Genomic DNA, 19,327 nt, shown 5'->3' on the forward strand with positions numbered 1-19,327 from the left:
TCACCCGCCACCGGCTCGCCCCAAACGCACCGCCCACTCCCTGCGGGGAGCCACCTGCTGAGCTCTCCCGAGTCCCTTTGGACCGGCGGAGGCCCAGCGAGGAGGTTCCACGGGGCCTCGTGCCCGGAGCTGCGCCCTCCACCCAACGCCTGGGCTTGGGGCCTTGGAGCCCGCCCCCGCGCTTCCTTGGACGGCTCCGCGGGTGGAGGGACCGCAGGAACCCGGCCCTGCTGGCCGTCCCTCGGAAGGCGGCCAATCTTGCTATTCCAAACAATGACACAGTGAATTCCCCCAGAAACTGCTCCTTAAGCCAAAGAAAACACGGGAAAGCCCGATCCCAAGCTGCGCGCAGGCGGCGGGGTCGCGGCGCCCGAGGAAAGGGCTCGGCCAGGTGCGCTGGCAGCGCGGACAGAGGCCGGGCGGGTAATGCCTGCGGGGACCCAGTCTGCCCTCGCTGCTCGCGGCCCCGCGAAGGCGCGCGTGTTCCTGGCGGTTTGCGCTCTGCGCACTACAGGGAATGCTATTTATAGAACGTCCAGTTTTCACCAGAGTGACACAACGGCCTGGACCCGCCCTGGGACACAGCCAGCAGTCTCGAGCCGTTTCCTTTATGATTATTATTTTTACAGACCTCGCTCCCCCACCCCATCAGTTCCCAGAGGACACGGAATGCTCAGGTGGTGTCCCTCGACCCTCATTCCCCAGTGGCTGCACAGTCCCTGGGCACATGAAATACCTGCAGAACCTACAGCCACACCAGAAGGAGGCATGGCCAGAGAAACCCGGCACAGGCCACCTGGGAGGCCCCTGGTCCAGGCACAGCCCCAGGTCTTGGGGGGTATGGTCACTGCGCAGGCATTAAAATGTCCTGACCTCCCCTGGCCCTGACATGACTCTGGATTCTAAAAGCCCTGAGCTTGAAATGGGTGAATCGTGACTTGTATCTTGACAAACCTCCTCAAAACAAAAGCAGGTGAGCAAGACCCAGGGTCGTTCTGACCACGGGCAATTCTCACTGAACCTGTGCTGTCCTGAGGACCTTGCAACCCCCCAAAACAATTCAACACACGCAGACCACCCTGCTCCCACCTCGCGGGAGAGCCTACCATCAAAAGCAGACTCATATGCATTTGTTTTAAAAAATTAAATGCATCATCTTTTCCTGTGGCTACGGCCCTTAACTCGGGCTTCTTACCCTCAGTTCTGCTGAGGTTTTAGGGAAAGTCTGTCCTGTGCTCAGGGTGGGTGCCAGCGTTCCCTGGTTCTCTCCCCGCTAGGCACCACGGTCCCCAGACACCGCCAACAATGGAGTTGTCTCCAGACGTGGCCACGTGTCCTCTGGGTGTGATCACCCCAGTGGAGATCCACGGCATCTGGTCCCACCCCTGCCACCTACATCCAGGGCCTCTCCCCCTGCCCAGCCCTGCTCACAGCAGGCCTGGAAGAGAACCCCACCCCTCAGCAGCTTAGGTCTTAACACCAGGTCTGAGGAACACCTGAGCAGGAGAATTTCGGAAGCACACAGAGGCATCCAAAAGATACACAAAAACAGCAAGAGGTGTCCAGAAAAGGAGAGAGGGGCTAACTCACAAAGCGAAGGAAAGGAACATTCCACTTCCTCATCCTCAGGGCAAGCAGGATACCTGCTTTTCCAGAGATATTGTGAAGATAAAATTCCATGTCAAATGACTTCTTCACTCCAAGCCTCTGAAGTGGGTGCACGGTCCCTGTTTTGCAGAAGTAGTGGCTAAAACAGCAGCCGGCCCCAGGGTGCACACCTGAGTGGAAGAGGTCCATTCCACTCAGGAGGGCTGGCTCGTGACTGCAGGTCATGTTCCCAAGAGGGACAACGTCACTGAGGTGACAGGAGATGGGGACCCAGGGACCACCCTATCAGTGGAAGCTGCTGCTGCTATTTCCTCCTGGGAGGTCAGATGGGGTTTTCTCAAGGAGGTAAAATCGAGGAGAGACCCACCACTGTGAAGAGGTGGGAGGGAGGAGTCCCAGGGGAATGGTCCCCGCGCAAGTTCAAGGCCTGCAGGTAGAGGACAGGCCAGGGCCACAGTGAGGGCCTGAGTCTCACTTAATATTCCCCGGGAGGGCCAGGGCTGTGGCTCAGTGGTACAGCGCTTGCCTGCACGTGTGAGGCACTGGGTTCAAGTCTCAGCACCGCAAAAAAGGTTCATCAACAACTAACAGAAACTTTCTCCCCAGGAAAGCGAGTCTCACCCGGTTATTGCTAAACCTCCAGGAATTGTGAAATCAAGACGGAAAACTTAGGACTCCCCCTTCCCCGCTGGAATCCAGCTAGAACAGGAAACTGGAGAGACACTGTCATCGCCAGCCGCCCCCTTGGAGGCGCCCCTTCCCCACCGGTGCACCACCCAGCTCTGGAGCCTTCCGTCTGGGAAGCCTCCTGGCTCGCCCGCCTCCCCACCCCAAGGTCTGCCCCAGACACCCTCACCCGCACTCCGTCCTTGCCAGGCAGCAATGGCAATGAGGACAGGTTGCAGCGGGGAGCACTGAGGAGGGGTCCAGCTTGGCAGTCAGGGCAGGCTCTGGAGCAGCAGACCGGTGCCACTTCCTGGCTGTGCTGCCTTGGGAAAGTCAACCGACCTCTCTGAGTTCCAGGACCCACGAGTCAATGGAGAGACTAACCTCCACCTCTGGGTTTTGTTTTGTTTTCGTTGGTACTGGGGCTGGGACCTGGGGTGCTCTACCCTGAGCCACACCCCCAGCCCTCCAGCCCTTTTTATTTCTTATTTGGAGACAGAGTCCTGCTGAGTTGCCCAGGCTGCCAGAGGCTCCTAGAGACAGATTTCCTTGTCTTGCTCCCGGATTGGCTGGTCCTTGACACAGCTGCCGGGAAAGACCCCTCTCTGGCCCTCCCCAGGGGCTCCTGCCAGCCGTGCACCAGGGAGGCACCTTGATGCCCATTTCGCACTCACTGTGGTGGCCACTGGGGACACTCGATCGCAGCAGTGGGATGGCCCCACGCCTGAGAACCTGGAATCTGGGTCAGATGGCTGGGATTCCAGCCCAGCTCTGCTACATAGGAGCTGTGTGGCCTGTGCAGGTCATAAAGCCCCCTCTGGGCCTCAGTCTTCCCCACTGTAAAATGGGAATGATGTCTACTGACTTCACGGAGCCGGTTTTTTGCTTCTTTTCTAGAACTAGGGATGGAAGCCAGGGCCTTGTGCACACTGGGCAAGTGCTCCGCCTCTGAGCTAAGCCCCCGGCTGTGGCATTCTGAGACGGGGTTTCCCTGAGTTGCCCAGGCTGACCTGGAAGAGGTCTGCCTGCCTCGGCCTCCCGAGGAGCTGGGACCCAGGCGAGGGCCCCGCGCCTGGCTCCCCAGGCCCTTTTAGAGGGAAGCGTTTGGTAGAGTGCCCGGGACTAAGAAGCACCATGAGTTAATCATTAGCTGCAGCAGCTGTACCAGCAGCGCAGGGCACGCCCACGCCCGGCAGCCAGGCAGGCCCCTCCCTTGGCGCAGAGGATCTGGCTCCGCACTTCACACCCACCCAGCTGCCTCTCGGGCTATTCTGGGCCTTTAAGTCCCTCGCCCACCCGGTGGGCTGCACCTTCCCCCCAACACGGTCTCCCACACGGTGGGAGGCAGAGGCCTCCCCGCCGTCCGTCCGTCACAGCCAAGGTCCGTGTGCCTCCTTAGCCCCCCTCCACTCGGGGTGGGGGACCTGGCCGGGCTCTGGAGCAGGCAGCCTGCTCTCCACCGGCTGCGCCGCTTCCCAGCGGAGTGAGCAGCTCTGCGGGCCTCCCGTCCGTGAAGTGGGCACAGCCACAGTCCCTGCTCAGGGCACCGCGGGGCTCAGGAAGGCTGTGAGTCCTCACCTCGCTCCCGCCTGTCGCTCACCGGTCCCTGGAGCTCACCTGCCCAGGCAGGACTCAAACACAGGAAGAGAGGCACTGGCCCAGCGAGCACCCCGGGACGCCGCGGGGGGCCTGAGGCCTCGTCCCCAGGGTGGCACCCAGCGCCTCCCTGGGAGCCAGGTCCAAGGGCCCAGGCAGGACAAGGCCATGGCGCCTGCGCCCGCCCAGCATGCTGAGAGGCTGGGCTCCATTCAAAGCCCACTTTTTTCATACGGAATCACCACAGTGGGGCTGGGTTGTGGCTCAGAGCACTTGCCGAGCACGTGTGAGGCACTGGGTTCGAGTGTGAGCACCACGTAAAACAAATAAACGAAATAAAGGTCATGGACAACCAGGAAAAAAAAATCCCAACGGCAAGACCCAGGAAAACTCCTGGCTTGTAAGAATGAAGCCAAGTGGACAGGAGGCCTGTTGGAAATGGGCAACTGCAGGCCCATCGTGGACAAGACACACCAGGGCCGTCGGTGCCGACCTAGGGGCCACGACGCAGCCTCAGTGGGACTACAAGGAACGGATGTGCTCAAGGCAGAAGAGCCCGTCCTCCCTTCCGAGGGGCTTCAGGGCAACCCGGCCAGCCCCTGCTGGAACTGCCCGGATGCAGGTCCCAGCACGTCACGGTATCACAGTTAAGCGGGAAGTTGGGGACCTGCAGTGGCCATGGTTGAGTGCGGCCTTCCTAGAACTGCCTCAACTTCCTGCACCTCTGCTCCCTTCTGGACTCGTCAGGGACTTTGCTCCTGACCAGGGTGAGGACGCCGTTGGACCAAGCGATGCCCCTGATGTTGATGGTACAGCCATATTGGTAAGAACAGAACATCCCAGCAAAAGAACTGGCACATCAACAGCATGTTAACCCATTTCACAACTCAGAGAGGCCCTCCTCTTCTCTCCATTTTGCACATGAGAAAATGGAGGCCCAGAGAGGTCGAGTCATTTGTACAAGGTCACACAGCCAGTGAGCAGCAGAAGCAGGATCTGATGGAGGATGCAGTGGTTCTCTGTACCATTCCTCTAAATGTGGCTATAACTGTGGCCTTCCTAAGAAAGGGACAGTGGCTGTCTCACTTGCTGTGGTCTGTGTCCACTGCACTCAGTTCCAATCTACAATAAAGGGTTAACACACAGGAGGGAGCCACCGGACGCAATCACCAATGCAGCCTTGATTCGAAGACCCATGTTCCTTTGCTTACGAACACAGGCCAGGCCCGCCACTCTTGTCCGTCTGTCCTGTAAAGGCCACGACTCCAGCACTGGGATGCACGTCACAGCTGCCGGCCGCCTGCATTCCGGGACGTGGGGCACGTCTGTGTCTGTATCGGGGTGCGGCCTCCACTCTAACTGCACCAGCTCAGAATGGCGAGAGGCTTTGGTCAAAGTGTCCAGATCACGAAGGGGAAGCACGGAGCCCCTATTTCCAGGGGGACAATCGCCACATCCCCACGCCTGGCCCCGGCCCTGAAGCACCTCCGTTAACTCGAGTGGGAAGGACGGGTCTAACTGTCGCGGGGCCTGAGCAGGTGGCTCCCCAGCACCTCCGCCCGCCGGCTGCTTCCTGCCTCACGGGGCACAAGCCCGGGCCAGGCTGTGTTTGCCAAACCCAGACGGAGAGGCAGCCGTCAAATCACCCACTGGCCTGGGCACGGCGCCTCCCTCAGCACGTGGTCACCAGGAGTCGGGCTCCTGGCTGGCCACAGGGCAGCAGCGTCCTCCCTGAGCAGCGCTCTTTACCAAGCAGCCACCTGGACAGACTCAGCTGCCAAGGTACCCTGACCCCAACCGCCGGGCGTCGGGGCCCCTGGGTCTGCGGGCTGGCGCACGTCTGCAGGTGTACCTGGAACTCGGGCTGCACCCAACGGTGCCGCAGACCGCAGGAGACCTCCAAAGCCAGCGAGCAGGCCACGGGGCAGTGTGGCTGCCTCACGGCCACCAGGAGCAAACAGGGCCCCAGCAGCAGTGACGGACAGCCGGCGGGACCACAGAGCACGCTCCTCTGGCCCCTGGCCCCTAAACGGGGCAGTCCAGGAGCACTTCCCTGTCTTGTGAGGGCCAATAAGGGATCCAGCAAAGGGCCGTGTGCAAACACCTGGGGTCGCCCGAGGGGCGGGCCTGGGACGTGGGGCTGGGAGGGGCGGTGCCGGAACCAACGCCCTGCAGATACAGATGCGATGCCGCCTTACCGGCCACCCGAAGGTGCTGAATAGGACCACCCTGTGACTTCACAGACACTGAAGTGGCAGGAGGCTTGCTGAGTGAGGATGTACTGCAGTCGAATGCAAGATGACTGAGCTAGAGCAGCACCAAGTCAGCCAGTCGTCACAGCCTGCACGCCTCCCTCCCTGCGCCGCCCCCCAGACAAGGACAAAACCCAGGGCTCACTCTTCCTGCCGCCAGCGCCAGACTGGTCAGATGATTCAGTAAAGCCAAGAAGACATGAGGAGTCAGTAGCGTGGGCAGAGGGGCCTTCTGGGAAGACTTCTGCTTCCCTAAATAAAAGGGGACACATGAGGCTGGTATTGGCTCCCCCTTCTTCCTACCTTGAACCTCGATGTGGTGGTGAGAGCTGCAGCAGCTATTCTGGGGCCTTGAGGAAAAGATCATGAAAATGGCAGAAATGGCAGCTTTGAGAGCAAAGCCACAGGTGCCGGAAGCCCTGATAGGTTTAAAAAAAAAAAAAAAAGAAAAGAAAAAACCCTTCACATTCAGACCCCTGGAGCCAGGCTGTCTATCTCTTGCAGTCAACTGCAATCCAAACCACTATGAGGTAAGACCCAAGTGTCAAAATCATGAGGACTTCAAAGGACTGAGGTGAAACCCAACAGGTTGGAGCGCAGGTCCCACGGCGGGGGAGCTGGAAAACTGCCTCCACCTCCTGCTGGTGTGTGAGCCTGAACGAGTGTCACTGTTTCCCACCTTAAAACAGGGACCCAAAGAGCACTGCCGTGGGCCTAAAACAAAGACTGCACAGAGAGGGTGTGGCATCCTACAGGACACACAGGAATGATCCTGTCTGTTATTTACAAAATTACACTTTCCAAAGTCACCGGGAAAAAGGGACAAAGCAAAGATTAAAGTGACTTAAATCGCTGGTTTTTCCAACACCTGCCTTTAAGGACTGTGTCAAACACTCCTGCCTCGGAGCTGCTGGCTAAGCAAGAAGAGGGGAAAGGAAACTGCCAGGCTCCCCGGGGGTTCCCAGCTCTGCACACCAGTTCTCGGCCCCAGGCTCCCCCTTCCCTCCAAGCTCCAGCCACACAGGCCCCCACCCCCCCGCGCTTGATATGCTGGGGCTTCTGCACATGTTTTCCATGGCCTAGAACATTCCAGCCTCCTCCTCCTGCCCATGGAGCCAGATCTGCCAGTAGCTCTGCAATATCTGTTCTCCCTTATTCACTAGCAATGATGGCTGAACTCACCTGTTCAGAAAACTACATTTCCCAGCCTCCTTTGCAGTTAGATGTGCTCATGTGACTAGCTACTAGCCAATGGGAGGAAAGCTGAGGGCAACCAGCAGGGTGCGCCCTCTTCCCCTTCCCAAGGCAACAGGGCAATGAGATGGAGCAGCCTGGGTCTCCTTGTTCCAGGGACAGAGATGCCCTGCCAGCTGAGATTTTTTTTTTAACCTGAGAGAGCACTTACTTTGCGTCTTGGGCCCCTGCAGTTGAGGTCTTTGCCAGGTTGACAAACCAGCTCGCACACAAGCTCCCTGCTCAGGGAGTCTCCTCCCTCTGGCCAGATCAAACCCTCCCTGCGCTCCCGAGCACCCAGTAACCCCCTCCACAGCACCCGTGGTTACGAGTTCCCATTTATTGATCCATCTCTCCCACTGGCCAAGCTCGAGGAGGACGAAGACCCTGCCTACACACCCTGGTTCCCAGCAGAGTCCAGTTCAAGGACATTCAGGAGACCCTCGGAGACTGTCGATGGGATGGGGCCACCATGGGACCAACTCAGCCTGGGATACCAGGCCTCAGGGGGTCTCTGTCCCACCAGGAGCCTCGTCGAGGGTCCGGGAAACCCACCCACCCACCCACCCAAGTCCTGTCCGTCTTCCCAGGATGACTCTGTACCCAGAGGTTAAAAAGTAAGGCTCTGACCAACTGCCTCAAGGGGAACAATTATTAGCAAAGTACTTAATTAGGATCGTGTTTACACTTCACCTGCAAGTACATATCTGTTAAGAAAAATGGGATGGAGCCAAGACAGACAAGTCAATGGAAAGAAGAATAAAGTACGTGCCATAATAGGGCTCTCCTAGTCAGACGCTGAGGCAGGAGGATCCCTAGTTCAAGGCCAGCCTCGTCTATTCAGCAAGACGGTCTCAAAATTAAAAGGACTGGGATGCCGCTCAGTGGTAGGGCACCCCTGGGTTTCACCCCCAGCACCTCAAATAAATAAAAATTACTAAGGGGCTGGAGGTGTAGCTCAGCAGTCGAGCACTTGCCAAGCATGCACGAGGCCTGGGTTCGAGTCCCGGCACTGCCAAACAAATAAAAGTACAGTATATTCAGCTTTTGTGGAGGAAATTGGAAATTAAAAACACCAACCTGGGGCTGGGATATAACTCAGTTTGTAGAGTGTGAGTCTTGCATGCACAAGGCCCTGGGTTCAATCCCCAGCACCAGCACAAGGAAAAAAAAAAAAAAACCTCCAACCCGCCAACCCAGAAAGCATCTCGCACAGTAAGGTCGGAGGAGCTCCACCTGCTCCCTCCCCCTTTCTTTTTCATTCTACAGCTTCCCTCTTGTAGTGTCACACAAGGAAAAGCAGATGATGACAGGCCCTTTAAGTAATCCAGTCACTGCCGTGTTCACGGTCATCAGGAAACCAGGGGCTTCCTAGGCCTGGGACACCAGCAGCTCAGAGTCGTCACTGCCTGGCTTCAGGTGGACGCCCCGATTGAGGCGGTTCTGCGGTTTTCTTAATCCTGAACTACAGTAACACCTTCAGGATGAACTCCCCCCTAGGCAGTCCCCTTTCAGTGCTGACCCCTGATGCCTGGGGCAGACGGAGACTCCTCAAGGGCATCACCGGGCCCTTCCAACGACATCCTGGGGCAACTGACAGCAGTCTCTGGCCCCCTAGATGAACCAGGAATGGATCAGGATGTCCGCCTGGGCTCCACCCTGGCTGCCAAGGCCGGCCTGGGCCCAGAGGCTGCGGGAAGAGAACACCAGAAATCCTCACTCCACAGCTGGCCCATCCACCACTGTCCCTGCCTGTCCAGCCGCCTCCTTGGGACCCCAGCTGGCGCCTGCAAGGCACCTCCCACAGTGGCCACTGAACCCAGGTGCTGAACTGAGTACCCCGTCAGTGCCATCTCTTTTCCTCTGTGAGATCCCCGCACGGTCACGGCGCCCACTTTACAGATTAGGAAACTGAGGCTCCCAGAAGGGAAGTAACCAGCCCAGGGTGGCCTCAGTCTCCCCAGCTCTCTCTGGGGCTACACCTTCCTGGCCTCACGGGCCTTTGGAGAGCAAAGAGAGGTTGACCCAGAGGCAGATCCTCTCTCCTGTCCCTCCTCCCACCAAGGACAAGGTGACCTGGAGGTGGGCCAGCTCTGTCCCCAACACCAAAGGTGAAACAGCCCCCTGCACTCCCCACGCCTCTGGTAGGACAAAAGTAAAGGACGGGAGAGCCCCAGGCAGGCTCAACTGCCACCCTTGGAGACACTGGTCCGGCACACGCCTCTCACCAGCAGGTCCTGGCAAGGGAACTAAGAGGCCTTATCAACGAGCTCCCAGAGACAGCGGCCTAATTATAACCACCAGGTCACCTTTCCCAGCGCCAAGTGGCCGCCGCGTCCAGCCGGCCTGCAGGGACCAGAGAGCTGCCTGGCATCACCTACCCCCCGTTTTTTTTTGCAGTGCTGGGGGTGGAGCCCAGGGCCCGGGCACAGGGCAAGCGCTCACCACTGAGCCCCACCCAGCCCACAGCTGGTCCCAAGAACAACAGTGGGGATCCTTGGGTCTCGCCAGGACAGTGAGTGTTCTCTTTTAGAAAATAAGGCAAAAGCTAAAGGGTCACCTTTCCAAGGTCCTGAGTCATTCATTCCACTCCTGAAAATGCATTCACTGAAATAAGCCAAAGGCACAGGAGCCACAAGACATCACTCAATCAACGTTTTCTTTAAGAGGAGAAAAGGGGGAGGGAGGAAGAAAAACAACACAGCACCTAAATGTCAAGCCACAGGTCTAGTGGCGAGAATTACAGTCCACAGACTATTGCAGCTGGACACTTAAAGGTAAAATTACAAGGGTTGTTTAGAAACGTGGGGAAATGCCTTTTACTTTTTTTTTTTGTGTGTGTATCAGGGATTGAACTCAGGGGTGCTTAACCACTGAGCCACATCCCCAGTCCTTTTTTTTATTTTTTATTTTGACACAGGGTCTTACTAACCTGCTTAGGGCCTCGCTACGTTGCTGAGGCTGGCCTTGAACACCAGATCCTCCTGCCTCAGCCTCCCGAGCTGCTGGGATTACAGGTGTGCGCCTCCACGCCCGAGCTCATGGAAAAATTCTTACAACGGTAAATAAAAACACAAGATACCCGATCTACAAGTGCAACCCTGCAAAACCACAAACAGATGAGACTGGAAAAAATACTGGCCTTGAAAAAATATTTACGATACACACGACAGAGGGTCAAGACCCCCAGTGCACCCTGCAAATTAACCAGAGAAGACCAACCCATCAGGCACACCCCAAAAGCAGGCCCACAGGAAGGAAGACCCAGTCACCGGGGAGTGCACAGGTTTGCCAGCTCTAAGGGAAAGGCAGACGAAAATAAAGCCTCTCCTCCCTCGACAAATCAACAAGATCTGGTCACGTTCAGTGCTGGAAAACTGCTGAGAAACGTGAATTTTCCACACAGTGCCATTAGGATCAGCCTCCTTTTGGAAAATAACCAGCCTATATTATTCATGAGAAAAATTTACATGATTTTGACCCAGGTACAAAGATAGGCGTTGGCCATTGCCTGCTGAATAAAAAGAAAAAAAAAAAAATGGGAATTCTACCCAAGCAATGATGGATCCATCACAGGCTCATAGCTCAGCTGTCGTCAATCTGTAACTCAGAACAGGCTGCGACCCCTAGAAAGGGTCGGTGTGGCTCTGCATACCCCTGTGTGTGGTGCTAAAACAGCAGAGAACGGCAACACTCCACTTCACCCTAACCCTATTAGCTAAGTGTGCAAATTTTTCGACAAGTAAAGAGAAAGGACCGGAACAACACCTGGGTCTTGGGTCAGACTAGGCACTTGCTCAAGCTCGTTTAAATATCCCCATGTGGTTTGTTTTCTCACTTTTGAAATCAGAAAACTCTACGCATAGACTAGAAAGTTTATGTGGAAAAACTAGACTGCCGTGACATTGGCAAGGTAGGATCACGAGGGGAGCTTTACCCGTGTTCTCTCGTTGACTTAAGAGCGCTTTTTAAATAACAGGTCAAAAATGCTCAAAATTTAAATGCTTCTTTTAAACACTGGAACAAAATCAAAACACCTTCCTACTTGGGGCTCCCCGACCTACACCCTCTGGAATGTAAGGTTCCACCTAAGCCCCCACATTACAGGAAGCAACCTGACCCATGCCAGGAACACAATAGGTGTTTAATAATTGCTGGTGGGTCTGTTAGTGGGAGTACCGCCTGCTGCGGCAACATGGCAATTAACTCTCAAATTTCAAAACGGAAACATCCCTCCACCCAGCAGTTTCCCACGGAGAACTAAGTCTGCTGAGTCATTTGCATAGATTTGCATACATGAGAACGGCCCTTGCCCAGCAAGGCAGCAGTGATTAATACACCCAAGAGCTGAAAATGACCCCAACAGCCACCAAGAGGCGACCGGTGAGAACAGGGCTCAGCTATTAAGTGACGAGTGTGTGGCTTAATACCAAAACGCTATTTCCTTTTTCTTTCGATTTGCATGTACTTAACACGGAAAGAAAATCAGCATTTAGAACATGAACCTATTTGGGGGAGGAGGGGGCAGGTATGTAAGCACACACACATCAGCACAGATCTTTGCACAAGCTTGAGATTTTTCTAGAAGGTCTCTCCTCAAGAAACTACCAATGGCTGCTTCTGGGAGCCAGGAGGGGAAGTACAACCTTGACCTTCCCTTTATCAGCTCACCTTGGTTTAAGTGACAGCAACCTCAAAAAAGTCACAGCACAAGAAACTCCTCGAGCTGATCAGATGGGCCAATCGCATCTAGTTTTAAAAGTAGTTTCTAGTAATCTGTAGAAAAGTCACCACTAGACTAGGAAGTACCTCGTCATCTTCGTGGGTCAGGAAAAGCTTTCTGCATGAGCATCAAAGGCAGCTGGGGAGGGGGAGTCCCATCTCCACCTCAGCCAAGGTTCTCAGACAGAGATGAGTCACGTGGAAAAAAATAAAATACGCTTAATTTGACTTTAAAAACCTGAAGTTCACTCAAATGTAAAAGGATCATAGATCAGAAGGCCGTGTCTCTGCTGGGGACCAAGCACTGCTCCCTCCCCTCTGGGGACAAGGGCCAGCAACCTCCGTGGAATTTCCCAGCCCTTCACTGTGACCCCCACGTCTTGTGGGTGCCTCCTGTTTGGCAGAATGCTCCAGGCGATTCCACGGGCAGGCCTGCCGTTCCTCTGAGGTGAATTCCACATCAAGTTCCCCAGGGCCTGTTCCCGCCCTCCCACCCCCAGATCCTTGCATGGCAGGCTTTGACACTGAGGTCTCCGTGGAATGTGCCTCTCCCTAAAGGCCTTCAGAGGGTGTCCCTCTCCAGCTTGCACCCACCCCAGTTCTTCCAGGGACTCTGCAGCCTTCACCGCGATCTCCAACCCCAAGGGCAAGCCCCAAAGGAACATGGGCCCGTCTGTCCTGCTCACTGCTGTATCCCCAGTGTCTGGAACACTGTAGATGCTCAGTTAATAAATCATCATCATCATCATCATCATCTATGTCAATCAAAGAATGAAAAATGGTTGTAGACAAAAGAGAATGAATCCCGGGCCTTCACACACCACCCCGAAGTTCCTGCTCCTGGGCACAGGACAAGCCCTCTGCCCACACAGCACCTGCACCAAGGACTCTCCCGAGGCCCACAGGAGCCGGGCCGGGCCCAGAGGCTAGTGCACAGCGAGAGGAAGGCGGGCGTTCCCGCAAAAGTCCATTACTAGCTGAGGGTTACGGACGCCAGTCCAGGGCCACTGGCCTGGTCTACAGCGCCAGGAGATGAATCCCACAACTAAGCCCTGGGGACACTTCAGTGCAGTCTCGCCTCTGTCACTGCCTGTCCTGGGCAGCTGAAGATGAAGGAGCAAGCCTCCAAGCCGGCCTCCACGGGAGGACATTCTTCTCCGCGACTGCAACCTGTCCCCAACCCTCTCCAGAAGAACGGCAGCCATCGGGAAGAAATCCAGGCCCAGTGACAGGCGGGCAGGCTGGGCCGCCCAGGCCCCTCTGCGGTGCCTGGAGCTTAGCCTCCTTAGTGGCTCCTTAAGCTCCTGCAGGGCAGCTCAGTAAGCCAACCACACTGCCAGTTCCACTGACCTCTCCAGGAAACGCCAGGCTGCCCCGGGCCTCCCCCAGGCCCCCACAGCAGGTGACCGCCGGTCCACTCCAGAGGACACCCGGCACTCCTGGGCCCTCCCTGGTTGTCACAACGAGGGGCAGTGTCACTGCCATCGAGCGGGCAGAGGCAAGGGCAGGTGCCAACCATCCCCCGGTGCCCAGGACGACTCCCACACCAGAGGCCACCTCGCCCGAGCCAGGGGTCAAGGTTGAGGAGTAGGCTCCACACCTCCCTCACCCCCTGCCACACCGTGGGGTCCTCAAAGGGCCGCTCTGCCTCTGGCCCTCAGGAGAGGGCAGGTCCACGCTCCAGCAGAGCCAGGGAAGCCGGCCTGGCGATGCTCCAGCCGTCCCTACTATCCCAACCCATTTATTTAGTTTTGCCAAAACGTTCAGGCCAAGTTTTTATGCTAGGAGGCAGAGTTTGACCAGCCACTAAGACCTGGCCGTGAGAGCTAGGCCTTACTACCACCATGAACATCTGGACCAAGGTACAATGGGGCCTGCTTCAGATCCCTCCCCCTCCCGCCACCACCAGGCGGCCAGAGTCGGGGTGCCAGGCTGGGGGTGTGGCCCAGTGGAAGGGCACCTGCCTACATGCACGAGGACCGGGGCTCCAGCCCCCCCCCCCCAAAAAAGAGGAAACAACTTTCTTTTAATCCAGCAGTCAGATGGGTCCCAGCCAGTCACCAGAAGGCCGGGCTAAAAACAGGAGATGCCAACTCAAATACCAACAGGTGCCGGGCTCCCTCAGCGAGGGCAGCCAACAGGTGTGGCAAAGGACAGAGAAAGACGACGACCGACTCAGTCTCATGGAGCCAGCAGCCGGGAGCAGGAGCAGGGCTGTGGCAACCCGGAGCCCCAGCCAGGCCCGGGGATCTTCTGACCCTGGAGGAGAAGCCAGAAATCCAGACGCTTCTCTGAACTCTTCCAAAGAGTAAACACTGGAAATCACAGCAATGCATTCAATTAAAATAAGGCCAAGCCCCTACGGGGGCCAGATCCACCTCCCCCCTTCCCGCTCAGAACACAACTGGGGTGCTCAAATTCAAGTACTGATCGGGCCTACTGTGTGCGAGCCACTGGGAAAGAGTTGGACGCGACCCCATTTGGACCCTTGCAAGGCAAAACAGAAGTAGCCTGATGGGAGCTGAGGGCTCAGTCTGAGCACCTGCTCCAGACGGTAGAGAGACTACTGCACCCCAAACACCTCTGGAGAGAAGCCTTCAGGCAGCTCCAAAACCATTCTAGAGCTTTAGGTCACTTATTCAATCAACAAACATTTACTGAGCACCTAGGTGCTGGGATTACAGCTGTAAATCCCAGGGAAGGTTGATCCTTTGGTGGAAATGTACAGAGTAAGCACAGTAAGTAAAAACTTCAGTGTATTTGAAGGCAACAGAGCCATGGGATGGGGGGCTGAGAAAGGAACATGAAGGAAGTGGCAGGGGTCAGGAAAAAGGCTGTGCAAGGCAACATCCAAACAAGACCACAAAGGTGAGGGAGTGTTCCAAGCAGTGGAAACAGCATATGCAAAGGCCCTGAGGCAGGAGCAGGCCTGGCTGCCATGTGGCTGAACTGGAAGTAGCTGGGGATGAGGGGCCAGATGCTTGGGCTCTGTTGGCCACCATGAGCCCTCTGACTTCTACCCTGAGGGAAATGGGAAGCCACTGCAGAGTTCTAATCAGAAGACGGACAGGATCTGATGTCTACCTTGACAGCATCCCGCTGGCTGCCAGCTGAGATTAGACTGTAGGGGTCAAAGGTGGAGGTAGGGAGAGAAGCAGAAGGCGAGCGTTCGGTCCGGCAGCTGGCCCAGTGGCTCAGGCCCCGCGGTAGCAGTGGAGGTCGTGAGAAAAAGGCAGATTTGGATACGTTTGGAAGCACTGGGCAGCAGGATCTGCTGATGGGTCAGATACAGAATGGGAGGCAAATCAGGAGTCAAGGACGCCACAGCTCCCGGCTGGAGTCTATGCAGACTCAGCTGAGCTCCTGTGGGACTTGGCAAGGTAGGGACATCTGTGTAAAGACCAGACCCTAGAAGTCAAGTCCATGAGTGGGAAGGGATCGTCACCCACCAGCGCGTCCCAGAGGTAAGGCACCTCCAAGACTGTGGCCAAGGAGCAGCCCGGCTCAGAGGAAGAGGCCGCACCCGGCCCTCCTGAGGGTCTCGGCCAAATGGGCTGCTGGGCCTTCCTTCTGGGAGGCCGAAGGGGTGAAGGGCAAACCCGGGAACCCTGGATGAGCACACGCCCTGCCCTTCAGGGTTCCCCAGGCCTCAGGACCTTGGACCGTGTCATGCGGCAATGCTGGGCCTCAGATTCAACATCCATCCCGTGGGGTGAGCACGGGGAGGACCCCACCAGTCTGAGGTCCCTCCAGCTCTAGCAATTCACAGAAAGTGGGGGGTGGAGTGTGGAAGGAGGGAGACCCAGGGGAAGGCAAGAGCGAGCGCGCAAAGCCCAGGTTTGGAAAGCAGCAGATCCCTGCAGGAGGGGAGAGCGTGGCTCCCTCCAGGCACCGGGAACACCTCCAAGGGGAGGTTTCAGGCCGGAACAGACCAACTCCAAGGCCACTCCTTCCCCCAAGAGGAATTCCTAATCGCTGCTGCGAAGTTCCCACCCCACTGGCAACGCGGCTCAAGAACGAATTCCACCCCAGGACGCAACTGCGACTCCTTTCTGCTCCGGGCAGGTGCTGGGGCAGAAGTTCACCGGAGAATTCCAGTGGGTGGCGACCACTGCTCCGCACCAAGCACTAACTACAGAGCAAGCAGCACCGTCGGACAGCTTGCCAAGGACTTGCTGGCCACTCTCCGAATCGCTGCGGTTCACTGGGAGCTACAGGACCACACGCAGGGAAACTGAGGCACAGAAAGGGGACAGACTCACCTCAGCTGCAGAACCAGGATTTGAACCCACGGTAGCTAAGCGCCAGCTCCAAGCCACCAGGCCACACTGAGGCCCAGGTGTTCTCTCCACTGCCCTGTATTTTCCAATTTTTCTACACTGGACATGAAACACATTAGGACATAGTCTTTAAACATTCACTTGCCAATGGCCGGGCGCACTGGCACACAGGAGGCTGAGGCAGGAGGATCACAAGTTCAAAGCCAGCCTCAGCAACTTAGCGAGGCCCTAAGCCACCAGCAAGACCCTGTATCAAAATAAAATATAAAAAGGGCTGGGGACGTGGCTCAGTGGTTAAGCACCCCTGGGTTCAATTCCGGGTGCAAAAGAAAAAAAAAAAAAAAAAGGCCTTGCCCAGGAGAGACCCATTGCATTCTCCCAACCATTATTCAAACATCAGCCACAAAACCGCCCCCCACCAGCTCCAAACCTGACCAGCACCCTCCATGGGGAGAAAACAAGCCCCGTACCAGAACCTCAGCTCTATTTTTTCACTGAGGTAACTAAAGTCCTCTATTCGCATCCCAGAGCCTTTGCCCGGCAGAAGGGGGTGAGCCGGCGGCGTCCTCAGAAGGCCTCGTCTGCTTTTTCTGGATATTTCAGGGGGTCAGAGGCAGAAAGTGGCCCAGGCACAGGCTCTGAGAAAGTCCCTCGTGGGATGGCAACCTTGATTTCTAAGCACACACCTTTGGTAGTGAGAGGAGCCCATTATGAGTGGGCCCCAGGGAAGGACAAGGATCAGGACACCCAGTTCCACCTTGGAGGCAAAGGTTACCTCTGTGATCTGCACAGCTGCCCACTGATTAACTCCTTAACTCTTCACAGCAACCTAGGAGGTTAAGGCATCTGTTGGTCCCATTTTACAGATGAGGAAACTGAGGGGCAGGGAGCAACAAAGTGGCTTCTCAAGGTCTCACGGGCATCTCCCAGAGTGTTGCAAGCCACCCTGGGAAACATAAGCCAGCTGCTCTGGATTGCACCCGACTCTCCTGTGGTTCCTGTTGCCTGCTGCCCACTCGCCAACTCTGGTTCCAGGCCACCTCCAGAAACTGGGGCATCCAGCAGGTCTAGGATCCAGAGGGAGGAGGGGCAGAGAGCGTCCGCAAGGCCAAGAGGGAAGAAGAAGCACGGACATGTCAGGGGTGAAGGCCAAGTACTGCCACCAGTACCATCTGACAGTTTTTGTAGCAAAAAGTCCTCGGAAGAAGAAAAAACAAACACCACCAACTGGTTTTCTTGCATGGGCTTCTTAGTTAAATAATTACAGGACACAGGTTACTATAAACATACTCATTAGCCATCTACTGCCAGCAGCCTTTAATAAGACACATCGGGATAGAAACTGATTGACAGGCACCTCTGTCCCCCACCTTAATTTAAGAGAAAATAAACACAGAAACACTCCAGCACTCAGTGCTAAACCAGGTCCCCTGTGGATCCCTGCGCACATAACCTTGCTGTAGTTACACCTGGGTAACAGGGACCCACAGGTGTCTCTCTCTGCTGAAGAGACTCCATAGCCTCCACTCTTCCCCACCCTGAGTGCTATTTCTAGCCCGGAGCACATGGCCAACTTCTGTGGCTTCAAATGACATCTCAAAGTGCACTTGGTTGTTCAACCAAAATGACACCCCCAAAGAATAAAGTCTTCCACTGGGCCCTTGAGGGGAACTTTTCAACACTCAGGAAAGGACTACAGAAAGGACAAGAGGGGGTTTGCGGATGCTAATCACCACCTCTTGTGAGTCAAGGGTGTTTTTCCTGATTCCTAAACAAAACAAAAGACTGTGTCCAGATTTGCATATTGTGTTCACCAATAAGCAGGACACAAGAAAGCCACCCTGGAACAAAGGGGCAACTCGAATTACAGTGACCCTAACGCCCCAAATGCTGGCGATTAAATCAAGAAAGTGGACTCTGGGGACCCAGCCAGGGTCAGCCCTCCACATTTCAGAACGCTCCCCAAGTAGGGGTAAAACCAGGGGGCATCCCCAGGGAGGAGGCTCACCAACTTAAGGGGCCCGGAGGCACACCCCACAGGGACCTGGGTCCTGAGCATCCTGGCTGTACCCCACACCTGACCCCCAGGTCACTCAGGCCAAGCCCCATCCGCCACCTTCTCCCCTGTCTTTCCTCCCGTTCGTTCCCCCAAACTTGCCCTGGAGCATTTAGGCAGAAAGGAAGGAAACGATGACAAAAACGTGTCACTACAGAGTGACAGGGAGTAAAACACGGGGGGAGGGGGTGGCGAGCCCCAGCCCCACCGGCGGGAAGTCCCCTTCTGGAGTCTGGGCCCTTCGCCAGCGCACCCCTGTAGTAGTGGGGTGTTAGGGGCGCAAGGGGGCCCCCAACCACCCGGCTCCCCCCAGCTCCACGTCCCGGGTCCTGAAGGTGAGTGGACCCGAGAGCCCCGGGCAGGGAGGCCCCTCTCCGCGCTCCCCGCCCCGCCGTGCCCGGAGCCGAGCGGCCCGAGTTGGCCCCGCGTGGAGCCGGGCGCTGGGGCCCGGCCCGGCCCCGCCCGCCGCCGGCCTCCTCGGCCCGGCCCCGTCCTCCTCCCGCGCGGCGGCCCAGCACGTACCCAGAGCGGGTCGGAGCCGTCGGCGCTGCAGAAGCCGCGGAGCGCCATGCGGGCGGCGGCGCGGGCACCGGGCGGGCGCGGACGGGCCCGGCTGGCGGCGGCGGCGGAGGGTGGCGGCGCAGGAGCGAGCGGAGCCGCAACGCCGCCGGGTTGGCCCGCGTCACCGGGATGCGAGCGGCGCCCCGCCCCGTGCGCCTCGCCCCGGGCGCCCCGCCCGCCCCGGCGCCCGCTCCCCGGCGCGGCGTGGGCAGCGCGGCGGACCCCGGCGCCGGCCACGCCCGCGCCCGCGCGCCCCTCGGCGGGGGCGGAGCTCGGGCGCGACCCGCGCCGCCGGGACCCGCGGGGAAACCCGCGGGGTCGCACGCCCGGCCGGGTGCGCCGCGCCGCCGGCT

The 19,327-nt window shown here is 57.2% G+C and overlaps 1 protein-coding gene across 1 annotated transcript in view; it reads right to left on the bottom strand.

The window, feature by feature from the left end:
* The window catches only part of Abcc1 (ATP binding cassette subfamily C member 1), a 109,787-nt gene extending 90,701 nt beyond the window's left edge, over positions 1–19,086 (bottom strand). Inside the window, exon 1 of the mRNA XM_047532782.1 lies at positions 18,936–19,086. Within this exon, the coding sequence (XP_047388738.1) occupies positions 18,936–18,983 (48 nt within the window). The 5' untranslated portion in view covers positions 18,984–19,086. The remainder of the gene's footprint in view (positions 1–18,935) is intronic.
* Between the last annotated feature and the right edge of the window lie 241 nt (positions 19,087–19,327).

The sequence above is a fragment of the Sciurus carolinensis genome, chromosome 18, assembly GCF_902686445.1.
Source record: "Sciurus carolinensis chromosome 18, mSciCar1.2, whole genome shotgun sequence".
NCBI classification, from domain to species: Eukaryota; Metazoa; Chordata; class Mammalia; order Rodentia; family Sciuridae; genus Sciurus; species Sciurus carolinensis.